At 43.3% G+C, this 20,773-nt stretch overlaps 1 protein-coding gene across 8 annotated transcripts in view; it reads right to left on the minus strand.

Annotated features, from left to right (window-relative positions):
• Window positions 1-20,773, minus strand: part of LOC113011748 (regulator of G-protein signaling 6-like) — a 46,811-nt gene that overhangs the window by 24,480 nt on the left and 1,558 nt on the right. For all 8 annotated transcript variants that reach the window (XM_080294188.1, XM_080294185.1, XM_080294184.1 and 5 more), the window contains exon 2: window positions 19,464-19,559. In XM_080294188.1, coding sequence (XP_080150314.1) covers window positions 19,464-19,547 — 84 coding nt within the window. In that variant the 5' untranslated portion in view covers window positions 19,548-19,559. The remainder of the gene's footprint in view (window positions 1-19,463; window positions 19,560-20,773) is intronic.

Below are 20,773 nucleotides of genomic sequence, written 5' to 3' on the forward strand. Positions count from 1 at the left end.
TAAAAATCCCATTTACTCCACGTTATTTAAAGAACATGCTTAATGAAGTGACATAAAAGCAAATGGGAGCATCAGCGGCATAAATAACCATCATGTGAATGCAATATGTTGCTGGGCTTTAAGTGTGGAAACATTCATTTCTCCTACTAATTGAAAATCTGGGCCCATTTTTTTTCTTTTTCCAAAAATGGCCAGAGATGAAGCTATTTAAAACTGGCCCAGCCTTGAGAAATAAGAGCGCCGCTGTTAAAAGACGGATCCGGCAGTAATAGTGCCATTAAAGATTCAGCAGTCATCAGGAGACTCGGGCACATACTGTGTCATTGTTGGAAGAGATTTGGGGGCAGTGAGGAAAATGACCGATGTCTAGGTGGTGGGCAAAGAAGAAAAATGTCTGGCCTGGAGATGATTCTGACATCAGTGTTAGGGTGTGTGACAATGAAACAGTGATGAGGCTTTGAAAAGTTTTCAGGTTTTCAAGTTTTTCCCTGAAGCAGCCCTGCTTTTGTCTTCTTTTCAGTATCCAAGCATTCATTTGTGTTTGGAGATGGCATTACATTCTCACTACAGAAGATTATGAAAAAAGATATTGTAAGTGAAAGCAGCTGGATTTCACTGCCAACTTCATGCTCCTATAATGTGACTAAATAAAAATCCACTCCTTATTTCTTTACTTATTTTACTATAATCTATAGGCAATCTGCTGATTTTACCAGGACCTCAACAGTCTGAAAAAATATGAATATGTCTCAGAAATAGTACAAAATATCTGACCTTAGCACAAACACATTATAAACCGATAAACCTTATTGTTTTTCGTCCTTTCTTCACCCACCGATCTAAAGTCAAGACCACATCTGTCTCTTCACAAACCTCCAGAAAACAAAGCTTTTTCATGACTAGCCAGGATTAGCACATCAAAAGGCTAAAGATGGCCACCATCGTGTCATCATTATGTTTTTCTTTTATCCTAACAGAGCTTCCCTCAAAGCTGCTAATTTGCCATTGCCCCACAGCATACTGGTTGTTTTTTTACTTCCAAATCATTTGTCGTGTCCGTTCGGTTACTACGTTCACACTTTCTTTCGACATATTGTTCTGGATTGCGCTCTGCTGCTGTGTGCCTGTGCACTGCTTTAAACTTGAACTCTGTTCCTTCTCAGCAGATGGCTGCACTGACCCCTTTTCTGAATCATAGAACAGTGACCTTCATGCTGCTTTCATTCCAACTGTGTTGTTATAATCTCTGTATTTTGCAGTACCTACATTTCCAGACACTTGCAGGCTAGCAGGACACCACTGGCATATTAATGTGGCCTGCATCCTTCCATTTCATTTTACATATATAATCTCTGTTACCACTAACTTTTAGTATTTTGGACTTATAAGATTTAAAGTAAGATAATTGTTTTAATACAAAATTATTTTCTAATATTTAACTTTTATTTCCTATATACTGGAGCTGAATTAGCTGCAGTATCAAATAATAACAATAAGTTCTGTTAGTTGCCAGTTACGACTAGTAGTTGTTAGCTTTATTAGTTCAACTGCTAATAAATGCTAACGATAACCAACCATTTAAGACTGTGCTGAAGATTAAACTGAGCATCAGAATGAGGGCAACTGTTTATTTAAATAGATATGGCGTGATGTTGGCTGTTCTGAGATTTTCAGAAACTGACAATTTTGCTGTGCAACCATCTCAGGGGTTTGCAGATAATGGTGTGAAAAAGAGAAATTATTTGGTGAGGGCCTTGTTACCAGAGGTTAAAGGAGAATGACCAGACTGCTTCGAGCTGAAGGATGGAAACAGTAAATCAAATATTCACTTACTATGAACAAAGAAGAGCATCTCTGAATGCACAGGACACTGAATCTTGAAGCAAATGAGCTACAGCATTAGAAGACCACACCAGGTACTCCTGGTGTGTGCCACAATTTCCATGGGCTAACCAAAATGTGACAATGTAGATTGGAAAAGCGTTGCCTGGTCTAATGAGTCTCAATTTCTGCTCTGACATTCAGCTGGTATGGTGAATCATCCTGCCTTTTATCATTGATTCAGACTGGAGACGGTGTAATGGTACAGGGGATATTTTTTGGCACACTTAGGGCTCTTTCCTAATGAGAGTGTACCCATCTTCCGATGGCTGCTTCCAGCGGGACACTTTACCATGTCAGAAACCTCAAACTATCTCAAACTGGTTTCCCTGTACTCAAGTAGCCTCCATAGCTACCAAATCTAAATCCAGTGGAGCACTTTTGGGATGTGGTGGAACAGGAAGTTAGCATTACGGATGCGCAGCCAACAAATCTGCAATAACTCTCTGATATTATCAACCTAATATGGACCAAAATCTCTGAAGAGGTTTCCAGCACCTTGTTGAATCTATTCCAAAACAATGAGGGCATCTATGGGTCCAGCTCAGTACTAGCAAGATGTACCTAATATTGGCTGGTTGAGTAGAGTTGAGTTGCTCTCATATGAATAAAGAACACAATTTAAACATGTATGTAAGCACATATATACTGCAAAACAATTGCAACATTCTTCATAAAAATCAGTGTTCTCATCCACAACTTGGTGGATGTTGCTAAATAACTTAGACTGTCATATAATACTCCTCAGAGTGCCACTTTGACCTCTGCGCCAAACTGGGTGCATAATTAAGCGAGTTCCAGCTGGTGTGCGGTGCCCTGGGGAACGAGGTGAGAATAAAGCCTGCTGGAGAAAGAAGACGCCCCTTCTCTTTCCCATGGAAAAGCCCTGCCAGGAAATTGTGATGGCTGGAAACTTGGATGGTTTTAGAGATGTGTTAATGAATCACATTTGAGTGAACTCCCTCACACACTGGCACATAGCTGTGCGCAGTCATGTGGACAGGAAAGACACCAAATCACCTGCTACGTCTGGTATTGCAATTCACTGAGGCGTCGGCGGCCCGAAACAGACATATTCAGCGATCCATTTCTTCTCTAAATTGCCATCTCCATGGGAATGCCCTGCAGAAAAAGCCATTTCTTTTCTGCAATAAACAACTGTTTTCCCATCAGGTCCTGCAGCTGAAAAAAAATAGCTTTTTACACCCTAGTGAAGCCATTTTCACTTTTGCCAGCGCCTTTCATACGTAATTCCTGTAATCATTAGCGATAATGGATCATAAATGCACTAAAGTTAATTGCTAAACACGGAGAAAATGAACCCTATTCACTCAAATCTGCACTCTTAGTAACATTATTTCATGAAAGCCTGCTGAACGTTATGTGTGCACGTCCGTGGATCAGTGAAACGATCTGTGAACCTGTCACTAATCAATTAGTTTTTAGTGATTTTAAAAAATATATATATATTTACATTCTCTCCATGCAAACACACCCTGCCCCTTCAGGGGAATTTTTGCTCCAGCTGGGTGGATTCATTTGCAAATGAAAACGTAACAAACATTAAAAGTTTCTTGAGCTCCTGTCAAGGAGAACTACGTAGGTATAGGGTTGTATGGAAAGTCCAATTAGCCAGTACTGGGCTGCCCATACTGCCGGATGCTCTTCAGGGAAACTGATGAGATCCAGAAGTGTGCAACTGTGATGCCTAGCTTCACTTTAAACCAGTCAGACCCATGTGCTGGAACAGAAAGTGTTGATGAGGATGTTAGCTGCTTGTTTGGGCCGGTCGAGGATCCCTTATGGAAACTGGCGTACGTTTCTATGGCAACACTGGTGTCAAGAGGAGCAGAGCAATTAAAAGTTTGCCAAGTTAAGCTCAAATGCTGGGCAGCGTGCCAGCCTGACTAAATTACAATTACAGATCCACTTCTTTGCACAAGAGGGATAATCTTGTTTTCAAATCATTCTTTTACATTTTTGGGTTTTCTTTCTTTTTTTAATAGGAATTAATAAGCTACTTTTTTGTTCTCCAGCGTCAAATGAGATGCTTACAAATCAAAGCTTTGGGGCTGTGAGCAAACTGCAAATGCAAAGACGGCTTGGCTAAGACAGCCTATAGTCAGGCGAGCGTAAGCCTGCCCACAAACCATAGTGACTCATCAGGTCACCTTTCTGTTGATGAGACTCAAGGAGGACAGAAAAAGATCATCTCCCCTCTTGTAAATGTCTGTTGTTAGATACTCCATGGGTTGCTAAGGGCTCGAGTGCAGTGGGGGGGAAAAAAGGAGTCTGCTGCTGCTCTGAACAGATTGTCCACTCTAAAAACAAAGTGCACTGCACAGATACAGGGGCTACTTTTAAAACAAAAACTGCCTCAAATGAAGGACAACAGCAGCCTCGAATTGGACTAGCTGCTTTCACAGGCTTGCTCATACTCTGCTGTGTATGAGATCAGACATGTCAGAAATGAGCAACAGCCACAGGACCAGTGGGGCAAAGGTAATTTTCCCCACTGGGAGTGAACTGTGTATTACCTGCAGTTCATTCCTTTGCGAGATTTACCTCAGAGATCACTTGCTCATGGCAATTTAAATGCAGGGGTGCAACTTTGAATGCAAACACCTCTAACGGCACCTGCATTTTAAACGAGGGACTCGGTGTATGTCAATGTGGGAGCAGTAGAGGAGAATATCTCTGGTCTCTAGTCTCTAATTGAGACAGAAAAGCAATACAGGGCTGTGGCATGTGAGAAATGAAAATGAGAGACGGAGAGGGCGGTGGTATGATGCAAACAAATGCAGAGAAAGCTAACAGCCTGCACCACACAGAAAGCATCTGCGACTGTCTCCCTGACTGCTAGTTTCAAAGATCTGTGAAGAGAGGGTTTTCTGTCATTTAGCGGCTTTTGATTTCTTCGTGCACTCGCTGCCGTAACGTCTCAGTCACCGGAGTCTAAGGCTTGCCTCCATGTCACAGAGTGTTCACTGTAAAAGTGGAGATGAAAAGGGTATGAAATGTTGCGCTATTCTAAGGGTGCGCAGCGATTAAAGCACCTGGGAGTGGAGGGGCTCAGGTCTGGTGTGTGTGTGAGACAGAGGTGGTGCTGAATTCGAGCTCTCTTTGAATCGCTCTCATCTTCTTGATCAATAGCCTCAGTTCATCTTCAGATCTGGGGCACTGCAACTGTGTAATAATGTCCGCATGTAATTGGTTTGAGGTGGTACCATCTCTCTATATTCATGTTGTCACTGCCCCCTGACATGCCACTCTTTGAGTCCTCAGTCCCATTCCTTAAGTCCTGGTGGGAATTGGGTTAATAGGAAAAGGATGAGGCATGCCCAGGTTGGCCTTGTCCCTCAGTGGACACACAGGTCTGCTCTTGATGTGGGAGACGCAGGAGACTTTGCAATGCAAAGCTTTCTCAGGGGGAAACCAGAGGCCGTGGGGGGGGGGGGGGGGGGGGGGGTGCCTTGATGACATGTTTTAGCTTTAGAAGTTGAAAACAGTGAGTAATCATTTGATCCCGTGCTGAATTTGAAGGTTTATTCTCACTTACAAATCGAGAGAGACAGAATATCAACTATAGATTTAGAAAGAAGACATTACATAAAATCTATAAATTGCATAGCATGTTATTGAGTGAAATAAACATTTGATCCCCAAGCAAAACATTACTTAGTGCTTGATGGAGAAATCAATATTTGCGAACAAGTTGGTCATCAGGTTTGCACATAACTGAGGAGGGATTTTGGTCCACTCCTCTCTACAGAAACTCTCTAAATCTTTTAAAACTCAAAATCAACTCCCTCCACACATTTTCTGTAATGTGCTTCCCCTTTCCATTTTACCTTGGCGGTATGTTTTGGATCATTGTCATACTGGAAGACTCCTCTTCAGTGTTCCAGCTGAGGAAGGGAGGTTGGCGTCCAAGATTTTTATGGCCCCAAAGCTCAATGTTTCCATGCTTGAATGTATGGATGGTGTTCTTTGTGTCATACTCAGCATTTCTCTTCCTGCAAACATGGCGGATCAACTTGATGCCAAAGAGCTTGATTTTTCATCTCTGGTGTCATCTGACAACAGCACTTCTCCCAAGCCTTCTTTGACTCATTTAGATGTTCAGTGGCAAACCTATGATGGGCCTGTACATGTGCCTTCTTGAACAGGGGGCCTGCAAGAATTTAATCCATGGTCCTGCTCGCAGTGGTGGATCAAAATCTTATTTCAGTCAACCGCATGCAAACTAATTTGTAACTTTTAAGTGGTGTGTGTGGTTTTTAAAAATATAATGTTGGTTGATATTCTGTCTCTCTCCAGTAAAATGAAACTGCCATTAAACTTACAGATAAGCAAACTTACAAATTCATTAGGGAGTCTGTGATTTCCCCAATGAACCTCCTCCTTACTTGTAATATTTACTCTGGATTCCTTCTTTAGAAATTGGAAGTAACACTGACTTGTTCCATGTTCCTTTTTCAAAGTGATAATTTGATATTTGATCGACCTGCAACAGAAAAGACATGGAGCCAGCTCCCTGGGGCTTTAGTTGAGATTACATAGTGTTCTTTAGTAACAGTATAATAATAAAAGTCGACTCTCTGAACTCGATCCAAACCCATCTCATCCACATGCGCATCTATCCAATTCACAAACGCACTCACGCCTACATCGTCCGTACATATTCTGTATTAGCCTATCACCAGAAAACTGTTGAATGAGTGATGCATGCATGTGCATTTGGCATATAGCAACACTTCACAGCCAAATGATGTATCACATCTTAATCAGCTTAGCCAAGTTTTGATCCAAAGGATTTTTTTCCTCCCTTTCTCGTTTCATGTCATAATTCTATAATGCCATCTGCTCGACTGCTCCACATTCTTTCCCTCCAGGGACACAGAGTATGGCTCAGTCCTCCACACGTTTTATACCTCGGCTCATAACGATGCTGTTTTTCGTCTCTGTTCCTTTTGAATTCCTATGTTTACAAGAAATTCTCCTGAAAGAGAGGCCCTTGACCTCTAAAGATGTATAGGAGATGCTCTTTACAACAGCACTTTGTTTTATTAAGCGCCCTCCCCTGCATGCCCTTCCATTTTTCCTCATTGGCTTCTGTCATCCACACATTTTTTGCCTCTCTTCATGCACAAGGATCCTGATGGGTTTTTAGAGGTAAAGGATGTCACAGTGACAACAGAGGGACAAATTGAAAAAGGACCATAAAGGAAAGAGAAGGTGTTGTGGAACACAGTGGAGGCGGAAATGAACTTTAGAACCCACACAGATGCTGAGACACTCACACAAGTCCATCCTGCTATCAGACAGCACATTCACCAGCAGTTTTATTTGTAATATCATGCAACATTAGGCCATTTTTCTTAGAGGAGTATTTCAAGTTTGCCGAAGAGCTATGAAAACAACTCGACTCTCGCTGGCAATAAAGCCTTGTTACCTCCAACTTGCAGCTACAGGTGATGAAATCCAGGCAGCTGGGCGTACATGTGGTGATAAAATCTCATCTCGCAGTGCCGTGGGGCATCAAGCGGCGGCGTACACTCGTAATGTTCTTTGCTGCACTCAGTCCCTGAGGCCATGCCTCCTCTTCCTGATAAGGAGCTGCCACAGAGATGTTCACAGTTCTGGCCTTTGTCACCCTGTCATCCTCGCTCTTACACACCACTCGTCCAATTGTCATCCACTAATGACTTTTAATGAAACTACATGAGTCCTGAGGAAGCTCGCACAACTGCATTGCAGGCAAAAAAGGATATGTCACAGAGCTATGTTGGCTAATTGACTGAATAATGAAATCAATAGATAGTAAAACACAGAAGCTCCAGTCTTTTATAGCATCAAATCTTTACTTACTGCTCATCGATTGTCTATAACGTCAACAGACCACCTTTACTGCTAACCAAGCATTAATAGGAAGCAACCAAATTTTCTCATAAATCTTTTATTGTTTCACCCCAGGCGAGCCAAAAATGAACCATCTATTACGCCTGCAAAGCTAGAACTTGCAACCTTACCATCACAGCCCCCTTGAATTATTGAATAGGCTTCTTAAGAAGAGACTAGGCATGCTTTGTGATCTAAAATCCTCTCAACATATTTCAGAATGAAGAGTGGTGTCCGTTTGAGTGTTTTTTCCCCCCACTGCACGCTATCTGCTTGTGACAGCAGGCTGTAATGCTGAGAAGGATTGTGGAGGGATTGCTCTGCCACACTTGCTTTGGAGGACATCAGAATTGTCTTACTATTTCCTAGACAGTGTTAAATCATGAAGGTTCTTCTTTGACCAGGCCTTAGGGTATTAGCAGCTCTGTAGTGCAATGGCTTCCACGTTCACCTTACAAGCGTAAGATCCCCGGTATGATCCTGAGAGGACGCACAAATCCCTTCGGGGGTTGCGTCGGGGAAGAGCACCCAGCATAAAAATCTGCAAACATGCGGAGTCACCTGTTGTGGTAACCTCATGTGAATAAGGGAGCAGCTAAAAGTAACTTCATGCTGTAATCGGCTATGAATTATTTTATGTTGATGTTTAAACTTTGTTTAAACTTTAACCATCGTCATTTCCATGGAAACACCTTGGAGAGGTGCGCCTTTTCTTTTTTGGACACTATTCTTTCAGGCTTTCTCTTGTTATATTTATTTATTTATTTATTGCCTCAAACTTATATACATATAAAACAGATTAAAGACTATATAGAAGAAAAAGGAAACGCTGTTTTACCTCTTCCAGCTTGTATTAGTCCACTTATGTCCACTAATCAAAGTACAAGTGATTCATGTTGCATGTGAACATGGCCTCGTCTGCATACAGCTGTTCTCTCTGTGCCACCATGCACAAAAAAAAAAAAGAAGCTTAAGCTTATTTTATCTTTCTGCTATATCGTGTTATAGGCTCAGCTATGTCCAAAAGGAAAACAAATCTTTTGAATGAAGCCTCTCTCTGGCTGCGTTCCCGTGCCTCCGCAAACTCTCGCCAAGAACTCTTCTGCATATCTTAGAGGAGATAAATTATGCAGTTGGTGATAACAATGCACACTGTTAGACAAGGCATTCATAGGTTTGCTGTCAACTATGCACGCGAAAACAGATGGAAGGAGCTGAATAAAGCTGATCTACAACAGATTGCGACTATTTTTCAAAACTATATCTGTTTTTCTTATGTTCGCGCCTGGCTTGTCATTGTGTGAAGTAAGCATGGATTAGTAGACTCTTCATTATTTTCAAGTCACTGTGATTCCTCCACTGTAGCTGTTAGAAATGACAAACACGTCACCTGAACCGCATAAGGCAGGGGTGGGGGAACTCCAGGCCTCAAGGGCCGGTGTTCTGCAGATGTGTCCTTGATCCAGCACAGCTGATTTAAATGGCTGAATTACCCCCTCAACAAGTCTTGAAGTTCTCCAGAGGCCTGGGAATGAACTAGTGATTTGATTCAGGTGCGTTGACCCAGGGTGAGACCTAAAACCTTGCAGGTCACCGGCCCTTGAGGTCTGGAGGCAGTGCTGTGAGTAGACGGCAATGACATTTTTATGATTAGGAAAAAGCCTCTGAACATCCAGCCACTGCGATGAAGCCAGACTGCATGATTTAAAGTACATTGCTATGTTCTTAGCTGCCCTGAGAGTAATTCTTACAGCATTGTGTGACTGATTCTTTTGGGAGAACATTAACGTCACAGCAAAACCAACAGCGGCCGACAGCTCTTTTTGTGGAAAACAAATCCACACATTTATCAATACACGTTTTCTGCCTTCCACCAGCTGCACTTCCGAAATGTGGGAGTAACCACGTTGGATTCCTCTGGTGATACCATCCTACTCCACCATCATCACTGCCTTTGTCCCTCTTGCCCCGAGCCTGATCGATTCTGATGATTACGACGAGCTTAAAAGCTTCGGCACTCCCTTCCTCTCTTTTCTGCTAATAAAGACCAATCTGCAACTAAAGCAAATGCCGCGGTGTCAAATTAAAGGCAGGATGCCGGAGTGTCTAAATGAATTAAGCTCACACTGCATCCAAGTAACTGGTTGTAAAGGAAGGCGTGAAGCAGATCAAAACAACTACTTTTAAAAACCCTGAAAGACCAAAGTTTAAGAGCAGGTTTAACTTTCACCCAAGCCTCAGATTCAGGTTCACTTTCCCTCCTCTCACTTAGTTTGATAAAAGTAATCACAGCTTTGTTTTAAGCACCGGGGGCCTCTGCTGTATAAGTTATTGACAGAACAATTGGAGTGGAAATAGGAGTCAGCACACAGCAAGGTCTCCCGCAAGGACATTTCTATTATTTTCGAGCTGAAAAAAGGAAACAAGGAGAAATGTGCCAGTGATTATCTAACATAATGGAAACTTGTACAGCCTTCCTAATGTCACAGATTCAGTTTGAAATCCCCCCACGTACCGCGGGACAACAGAGTCGCTTTTGACAAATGGGTTATTTAGACCTTTATGACTCTGGCGGCAACTGCAACGGACAGATGTGCAAGGACATCTCAGTCGTTTGGCCAATTAATTTTTAAGTGATGGGGAAGTGTCGTGACAGTGCACAGCTCAACACAGGCATCCCAAGAGGCAAAGTTACTGAATCGGGGTGGTCTAAAGTGAACCCAAGTAGAGGGGAATGTGTTTTGGGGGGTGCAGGTCCCTGCTCTGGAACAGAACTAAATGGTCTGGTCCGACCTCCAAGCCATGTTTAGTCAGACGAGCTAGCCAGGGTAATTAACACTTGGGGCATGGGTGACTCATCCCTGTTTCAGCCTTTACCCAGAGACAATTACAGAGTCACACCACTCTACCAACTGACACTCCATCATTACCTGCGAATCAGCAGAACACAGATGATACTCGCCGTCTGTCTCTTGCTCATCTGAGTCAGAGCTTTTATTCTGAGCAACGCGTCTCTCTATCGACCCATCAGATGTGTCTGTAAACAATATAAATGGGTGTGCAGATGGTGCCACAATTGGAGTACATTTGTATGGTTGCTCAAAGTGCTGTCGATCGGTATATGTCAAAGTTGTAATTGTGCAGCAGGCTGAAAGGTGCCGCATTGTGCTCGTCTTTGTCAGAAGTAATTAACGGCCATTTGAAAGATGTGCCTTCTTTTGTTGTTTTTCATTCTTTGAACGCTTCTTTTAAGAGTCTGAGCAGAGAAAGAGGCGTCTAATGAAGCATTCAGTGAAATGGCACATGCAGCGAGCTTCGTTTTTTTCCATCAGGGAGCCGTACTTCATCAGCTTGATTCAGCATATTGAGGACATATTCATCACTTGCCGATCCACCGGCACAAGGATTAAATACACCATCAGTGGAAAAGAAAAACTGTCTGCAGTGATAAAATCCTCATTCCACTTTGATGAGACGTGAAAATGGGACAAGATGGAGCATGGAGCAGTTCTAGAGAAGATCTCACTGGGTTTAAAGAAAAAGTCAGGTGACAGTTACAGCTGAAATTGACACATGCAGAAGATAACGTTGTAAAAAAGGAAGAATGGAGCAGTAGAAGAATACAGTCGCAGGGTCTCGTTCATAGGAAATGTTCAGATCCTTTTTCCATCTTTAAATGTGGAAAATCTCCACAGTGGACTATGGACATTGATTTTTAATGTGGCTTTAAAGATCGTTTCGGACAAATGAGCGGTCTGCTTGTGCATCCTTATTAGCCAATCAGCTGGCTAATTTAAGTCAAATGTGACCAATGGCTAATTATTCTCATTCTGTACGCTGCATGCACAAATGTACTCACTGACCTCTTAATACAGGTATAACTGTCCAACCAATCACATGACACAAGTATTTCAGGAACTGCTGATCCACTTTGATTTTCCCAAACAGATGCAACATAGAAAGGCAACAGTAACTTAAATAAAGCACTCGTTGTGACCAAAGTGTGCAGAAGAGCATCTCTGAAAACAGAAACAGCATAAGACCTGTTACACTTGCCACTCCTGTCAGCTAAGAACAGGAAACTGGGGCTACAAGTAACACAGGAGACTGGAAAAATGTTGCCTCGTCTGATGAGTCTCCATTTCTGCTCTGACAGTCCGATGGCAGGGTCAGAATTTGGGATAAACAACATTTAGGCTGCTGGTGCTGGTGTAATAATGTAGAGGATAATTTCTCGACACGCATTGGCTATTATTTAAATGCCAACCTGAGTCTGGAGCAGGAGATTCACATCATGAGAGCAGCAAACCTGCTGCAGCTGTGTATCTCTGAGGAGTGTTTCCAGCACCTTGTTGAATCTCAGTCATGAAGAATTAAGCACCAGCAACATGTACCTAATAAAATAGCCTGTGAGTTGTTTGTTTGGTGAGACATTTGAATGACCTTTGCTCAACAAATTAACAAAGTGAATCTATCACTGGCTTAATGACAGCAGTTGTAAAAATAAGAGCACATAAAAGCAAAATTCAATAAGTTACTGCTACAAATGCATTTTGATCTTTCAAAAGGAAGTAAGAAAAAACAAATTCACAGGGCAGATGTCACCTGTCAGGATCCTTCATGTCTCTCTGCTTCTTTTGTTGTCTCCGCTTCACCTCTTGGCAACATCATCTCAAATCGAGCATGGCTCAGTCTGACCACATCAATCCACAGCTGACTTTTTACTTTTGTGTCAGCAAGAATCCGGCTACAGATCCCCGTGGCTGCTTCTCAGCCCACCCTCATGAGGTGTGATGTTTCTCAGGAGGACATCCCTAAATAGAGGGCTCTTACCATGACTTTAGAAGTAATCGTCTTTGAGTCTGTGTTTAATGTGTCTCTCATCTGCGACATCCCTTTTAATCGCTTGTCCTCCTGACAAGCGCTTTGCACACTTAAGATAATATTAATACAGATGTGTCAGAAATTATTATTTTTGCCGCAATGAATGCATTTGTTTTGAAAAATGTGACAAAACCATGTTGTGCAGTAATAGCCTGCTCTCTCTTTACATTTTCCTAATTAAGCGTGTCAGCGCTACCGTGGGGCTACAGCTTGATTATCAAGTGGAGAACCAGCAACTTTTCACGCAGCTTACAAATGTCACAGCTGGTTTCAGTAACCCACTAGGATTTACAGCTGTGATTATACATCAGTTGATTCTAAAGTTAGCAGAAAACGTAAGGAAATTTGTGCTTGGTCGATTATTTCTTACAAATGGGGCACTATTTAAGGGGACATAGACAGACTTTCCAATTATATAATATAAGCTTTATCGCCATAAAGGAAGCAAATTTCCTTATTTTTTATGCTAAGTTTATATATCAGTGTCATTAAAAGCGGTTTAACTGGACAACAGTGTCCTCACTGATGCCAATAACCATCAACCCCCACTTAATGGGAATTTTATCTATTGTGGAAATCCTCTCTGAGTCAATTGCTGTAATTTTATTCATATTTCCAGTATTTCCATGTCATCCGCTCTGCTAGAGAGCTGTGAGTAGCGCCAGCCGATCCACCCCATCAAACTCACTATTAACGTCACTCTGTATACACAGCTTTATGCTGCGAGCCCAATAAAAAAAAAACCTCAACGCCGGCCGCATTTATTAAATGCGCTTCTTTAAGAGCACCTTGTTAGCGATGTTCAAACAGACGGGCAGAGCAGGAGAGGCACTGGCGCAGGGAGGACTATCCTCACTGGAGAAAAGCCTTTTATTTTAGTCACAGCGATTTTTCTATGGAAGAGGTGAATAATCCTGTCAACACGAGGGGCAGACTGCCAAAAACGCCAAATTATTATCCAGTTATGATTTGATTTCGGTGGATTTTCATGTGTTGCTCCATCTGCTTTACTGGAAAGAAGAGACTGGCTTACGTATTAAACACACCGGAGCTGGTTACATAAGAGACAAAGCTTTGTGCTGTTACTGTTGTTTTATGTTATTGACCCAAATAGGAAAGCAACCCACACTGACACTTAGCATACAGGCACACGGGCTTCAGCGTGACCCTGACAGTTCAGCCCATGCCAGCGCCTCAGATAAAGACTCCCATGCTGCAAGGGGAGACAGTGTTAAAAATGGTAGTTGATATCCAGAGTGTTTGGCTGGGCCTTTCTATCTTGAGTGCATACTGGAACAGTAAATAGTGGCTCTAGACACTTCGGATGGAGGTTAGCTTTAAAAGAGGAGAGATATACCGTTCACGGGCCCCCAGGGGCACTTAAGAGTGCCAAGAGAGTGTGACGCACGGGCAGCTACCTTCTGACCAGTGCAACTAGAGTGTCCTCGTGCCCCTTCAGATCCAAGCTGCAGTAATTCCTGCTAGAGCTCGGGAATCAGTAGTTCAGGAAGTTGCCATTTACAGTAATTTCATCTTCTGCCAGTTGAGGGAAAGTTAATGTCCAACCAGTCGTGTGATTAGTGTAATTTTACACTGATGATGTAGGAGTGGAGCAGACCCCCTGTCCTGTTTCTAAAAGGTCTTAAACCGGACATTACTCTGTCACTGCTCCCATCATGACGTATCGTAATGCTGCACACGTGCAAGCAAATGTGAAGATGTGTCCAAACGATCCAGATACGCAAGTTTCTAACCCTTCATGCTAGGGCTGGGACCCAAAATTCATATCTCGATATTTTTTTAACTGGATGGCGATATACGATATATATCTCGATATATATATTTTTTAAAGCCATACAGTAAGAACAAAAAGAGAGTTCATAGTCAAAGCTGTGTCCCAGATGTCACACAGGCACTTTTATTAACATACAGCATAGATGTACATGAAAAAAACTACTCAAAAATAAATTAGGAGCATTTATTAAATAATAATGCTCCATAAATAAAAGAAAACAATGTTGTTTTTGTGCATAACAAAGAGCTCACAATTGTGCAGTCAGAATGTAAACTAACAGACGCTGAGCACAATAACAAAGACAGATTTCACAGCTGCTCTGTTCCCAACTTGTACTGCGTGACTGACAGCCTGGAGTTTGAAATCCGCTTCGTAACCACGTCTCTTACAGGTGCCATTTATGGTCCTTATAAACACACAATACGGTAATATTACGTTGAAGCACAGTACGTATCACTCCGCGAAGCTCCTCGGTAGGCGTAATGCTCCGACAATCCATCAAGCGGTGCAGCTCCGTAGCTTAGCAAAGTCGTACTCAAACATTTATTGACAGATTGCTGAGCGCCGTGTACCACCTAAGATCGGTTCGCGGCCATCAAGCACAACCAGAATTCATACATAAGGCGCGCTGTCAACTATTGAGAGAATGCAAGGATTTTAGGCCGTGCAGCCCCTCTGGGCTGCATGGCGTTAGCGTGGTTAGCTCGTTAACACGTTGACGGCGTCCAGCCCCACGCACGGGGCGATGCGCAATAACTCGTTAACGGAGATTTGCCGTGTCCATCATGTCGCTTCCTGCAGGTGAAGCGATGGGGGAGGAGGGGGAGCTGTGTTCAGTGAAGGAGGGGCGAGGCAGAGTAACGTTGCGTAGAGACGAAAGAGAGGCAAACCTGCGGCTCCACAACTATAATTATAACGTAACATAGACTATATCGATATAAAGGATATTGTCACATCTTATATCTCGTATAAAAATATATCGATATTTTTTTTTTTAAAAAACCTCAATATATCGCCCAGCTCTACTTCATGCTTATACATATATCGTTTTCCAGCCTCTCTTCTTTTCCCCCAGCGGTCCGACTCTCCTCACGTTTAGAAGCACACACAGGAACAAAAATACAGAGCCATCACAAAAAAATGTGCTCGGTATGAATAAATGAACGGTGAGAGAGGGGATATGATGTCTCAGAGGACCCGATTTTTTTTCCAAGATGGAATGCTTGAAATGGACTTTAATTATTAATCATCAAGAAGCAAAAGAAAGGCTGAAATAAAGAAATAGGGACAGTGGAAACTAAAAGAAAGTCGACAGTCTACGGCAATGCTTGCAGCTCTGCGAGGCCGGGCTAAGTGGCACTTTCACTGTAGTTTCGTATTATAGCATGCTAATATTTTTGAAAACATTTCTGGTATTTGATAATAAACACAAGTAGTACATATAAACAACTTATGACCTCAGATGTTCAAAATTAAAAACAAAGCACCCAGTGATCTATTTGGGGCGATCGTGGCTCAAGAGTTGGGAGTTCGCCTTGTAATCGGAAGGTTGCCGGTTCGAGCCCTGGCTTAGACAGTCTCGGTCGTTGTGTCCTTGGGCAAGACACTTCACCTGTTGCCTACTGGTGGTGGTCAGAGGGCGCCAGTGTCCGGCAGCCTCACCTCTGTCAGTGCGCCCCAGGGTGGCTGTGGCTACAATGTAGCTGCCATCACCAGTGTGTGAATGTGTGCGTGAATGGGTGGATGACTGGATATGTAAAGCACTTTGGGGTCCTTAGGGACTAGTAAAGCGCTATATAAATACAGGCCATTTACCATATGGAGGAAAATTAACAGCTGCTTTGGAGATTATAGCGCACCGGCTGAAAGAAACACATCAGCACAATAAAAGTACTGCCACCAGTGTAGACAAGTATCTGAGGTTCATCCACCTCTGTAGATGCAGTGATTAAATAACTGATCGGACACAGATCAGTACTAGACCACTGAAGAGAAAGGAGACCACTGTGGCTACAATCACCATGAGGCAGCGCTTCAGGTGACCAAAAATATCTGACAGACAGTTCATCCATTCACTAACCCACCCCTCACTGTCCTTGACAGTGTAGATTTTCTGTACTTTATCTTATGTGAGGCTTTTCTCGCACTAATGATGAAAACTTTTGGAGTGTCTTCACCACTGTAATTGGGAACCAGACTGCACTGTCTCTTAACAGACTGTTAAAGCTTACACGCACATCCCAAAAGTCCACTGACACCAAGTAGTGTCTTTAAACTTCCTGGTATGATGGTTCATTACTAATATTTCCCCACTAAGCCACCCTTAATTCCATCTAGATATAAGTCTCGTGGGCTGTAACACACACAAAAAGCTGTAAAACTCGCCTTTGGGTACATGTAGACTGCCAAGGATTATCCAATCTAACATTTAATAGCCTGACTTAAGCGAAGAGGGAGGTGGGAAGCAGTCAAATCCTTGACTCTCCCTGGGCAGGACAGGGGTACTTTAATTCGTCTAATTAGCTGTGTGTGTCAAAAGCCAGGCAGGCGTCACAATTCGGAAGAGTCTCGGGCCGAAGCGTGGAGGAGAAGAAGCGAATGACACGCTCAGGGACAAGAGATGTTGGCTATTAATAGTTTGCGAGCAGTGTGTGGCCTCTCTCCTCAGAGTAATTGCATTTCCCTGCACTGTAGTGTTTCTCGTGGCGCTTGGAGTTTCATTTTTGTGCCCCCCCCCCCCCCCCCCCCCCCCCCCCCCCCCTCAGTGCCAGTCCTGTTCATCTCCACCATATGAGCGTGGCAGAGGAAAACACAACAATGAACAGGTAGCGTGCATCAAGCTGTCTCCAAGGGTGTGTACGTCTTTTTTCCCCTTTCCTGCGAGCTCCCGAGGTAATAAGACATTCTGCAGTTATTGGATTGTTTTGCTTCACTTCCCCTTCTTTTCATAGGAGGACAGAGACAGAGTAAGATAGTACTGCAGCACCTACGCCGCACGGACAGAGACAACCTCCTCTTCTTCTCTGCGAGCACTCAGCCTCTCTAATGGCTAAATACATCACTTTCACCTTTGTCTAACTGCCCACACCGATAACTTAACACTTTTTGCAGTAGATGTGGCAGCAGAAGGGAAGGCGTTTTAAAGCATCCATGCATTTTGCACTTTCTCTTTGCGATATTTTTATCCTTTGATCGAGTCTGCACAGTCCTCCTTGCAGAAACATCCTGATGTCTCCCAGCTGTGGGTTTGAGCCTTGAGGATGAGGCTGCCAGTGTTTTCCCAGGCGGCGCAACATATTGGTGGCCATCTGCCTCTCTGCATGCAGCACCTTCACACTGAGCCAGGCTGCCCACCCACTGAGTCCAGAGGCCATGCGCGCTGAGCCCTCAAAGTCCCAGCACCTCTCTATTCTGCTTGACCTATTCGACATCTTAAATTAGACAGGCACGTAGGTAAAGCAACGATGCAAGAAACTCCACCAGGTTTAGACCGCAGCGAATGCTTTTAGTATTTAATCCTTTCCAAGATTTTGTCAAAGATACCTTCGATTATCCGGCTGCTTGGCTTTTTTCTCAAAAGCTTCAAATCAAAAATCGCCTTTTCAAAAACAGGAAAGGCGGAAAATCCTGTCATCTGAATCATCTGTCTGTTGTCACTGCATGTGAGTAAAACATGGAATGATGAATATTCCCTAAGGCAGCATCCCAACAAGCCTCTTAAATACGCCGCCTCCAGACATGTGTAGCATTACGTAACAAAGCTGTACAGTGAAATCCGTGGAAGTACCCGGTGTTACCGCAGCTATATGTTCTCCTCTACCAACTCGAGAGCCTCTCAGAATGGATGAACATGAACAACGCTGCATAAATAACCTGCTGCCGTGTAGAAGAGCCACAGTTATGACACATGGCATGAAATCTAGGTTTGGTAGCGCTGATTTGACGATCATTATGGGAGATTGTAAAACGCCCCCGCTGCTATCCGAGCAGGCAGAGTGTTTACAGTACGACCGAGTTGTTGCTGGCAATGCACTTCCACCGACTCTTATCTCGCCAAATGCATGTGACACCATCATAGCACAAAATGCCAACGGCATCATTATGAGAAGTGATTCATCAAGATTCAGCCTGACACTTTTTTCCAGGTGAGTGGCACACTCGAGTGTTTATTACAAAGATTTCCTCAGGCTGTCACCAGGCCTTAAAGCTCCACAGTGGCACATAGTTAACAACATGCCTAAAAGGAAAACATTTTTATCAAGCGATGCCGCTACTGTCAACATCTATTTCGCACCTGCTCTTCTGGATTTCTTCCCTAATCTGTTTGCCTGGACATATGAAGGGACGGTGATTAAAAGCAGGATGAAACACGAGACTGGGGGCAGCTTACAGAGGCAGGCTCGTAGCTCATATTTTACCATAACCAAGACCGATCCTGTAGTTAAAGTCTGATCAAATGATCAAAAGAAGCTGTATAATTCTTTTTTTTTTCTTTTTTGTTGAGTGGGCTGTCATAGTGCTCGCAAAGGAATAAAGAAGTAATTCGTGGGTTGAGGAGAAAGAACCAGCCCTGGAGAATCAGCCGCTTCTCCCCAGCCGAAAAACTCGACACCATTAACCTCCAATACTGCTGAACCTTTCCAATCAAACAGCAGCTAGTGGAAGTGAAGGCACTATGGGGATGTGGTAATTACACATGTCACCGAAGGCCCTCTTGCTGCCAAAACCATCCACCGAAGGGATTGAAAACTTATTAAAACTTTGCTGGGCTCGGGTTTGCCAGTGTTGGGATACAGTAGTAGGAAGTGGGTCCCGAAGAGACAGGAGCTTGTTGTAAGACAGTGGAAAGAGGCTTCCTGACACCTGACAGTGAAACCAGTGTGTGTGAGGTAGATACACATTCATACAGACCAGTGAGCTGTCAGGAGCCCGTATACGGGTCACTGCCTCTCAGCAAAGTCTTTTTCCCATCTCACAGAAAGCACAGCACACGCAGACTTGCCTTTCTGTAGACGATCATATTGGGGGAGTCCTCCTCGGGATCAGCGGTGCCCGTTCCTCCCTGGTCTTTGGACCCTTCTGCCATTTTCTCTAAATCCTGTCAAGAAAAGCAAACGCACCATTAGAAGACAGCATCCGGCATCCGCTGAAGGGTCGAAGAAAACAAAATGAAAAACGACAAACATCAGACGATAACTGCATTTCCCCCGAGAACCAAAAGTTCTCCAGCCTTTATCGGAGTGACATTCAGCTGTCAAAACGCATGCTGCTGTCTCAAAAGCAAAAAAAAGAAAGAAAAGAGGACGCCTGTCATAGCAGAGGCAGATAAAAGGGCCCAGGTAGGCCGATGTAGGATGAATAATAAATAAGCCACAAAGCCAGATCGTGAACACACAATACCTTAACCTCAGCGGGTGTTTCTGCAGTTGCCAGGGGCTGTGCGAGAGGTTGCCGTGTAGCTCTGTTTAATTTGAAAAATAAAGACTGTAACTACATAAATAAAGTCAGTGCTAAGGATGTGGTAACAGTTGAGCTGGGAATGCTCAACAGTTTGTGGATAAAGGTTGAAATAAATAGCTGGAAATAATGGAAGGACAACTGGAATAGTTAATAATTACCTCAAAGGAAATACTCAAAGTAGCCCAATGAAGAAGCGCTGATGTGGAAGAGTAGTGGGCTCAATAGCATAACAAAACACTGACGTATGCAGACAGGTAGATGCACAAGATATTTGCAATTAACACTATTAGATAACCTCATCTGAGTTCATCTTATATAAAACTGCCACTGCAGTAAAGTGTGTCAGCAAGGAGGAATCAGGAAGGCACTAATTATGTATAAAGCACAGATGTCGGTGTCCTCAGCACACACTGAGTGCGGCTGCGACGTTGATGACTCATCTTAACAAAAAGCTGATGTTCATAATGAATGAACCTTCACCGAGGTGATACCGATAGTGGCTTTGAGCGTGGTTAGTGCTGGCCACTGTGTTTGTTGTTGTTTTTATGCTAAGCATAAGTAAATGTTGACTCCATTAGCTGCAATCATACAATGGTTACCTCTGATCTGCCTGCACTCCCAACATTAACCTCCCCCAGGCTTCATGCTTTGAGAGCCGCTGTTAAGGGATTTATTTACTTTCTCTAAGCAGACACACACACACACACACACACACACACACACACACACACACACACACACACACACACACACACACACGGAATTAATTCTGCTTAAGTAAGGATTTTCATAACCTGGTGACTGGTGCTTCACAAGCCCTCTCAGCTCCTTTTGCATTCGAGGTACCTGTAA

This window comes from Astatotilapia calliptera, chromosome 19 (assembly GCF_964374335.1).
Source record: "Astatotilapia calliptera chromosome 19, fAstCal68.1, whole genome shotgun sequence".
Taxonomy (NCBI): domain Eukaryota; kingdom Metazoa; phylum Chordata; class Actinopteri; order Cichliformes; family Cichlidae; genus Astatotilapia; species Astatotilapia calliptera.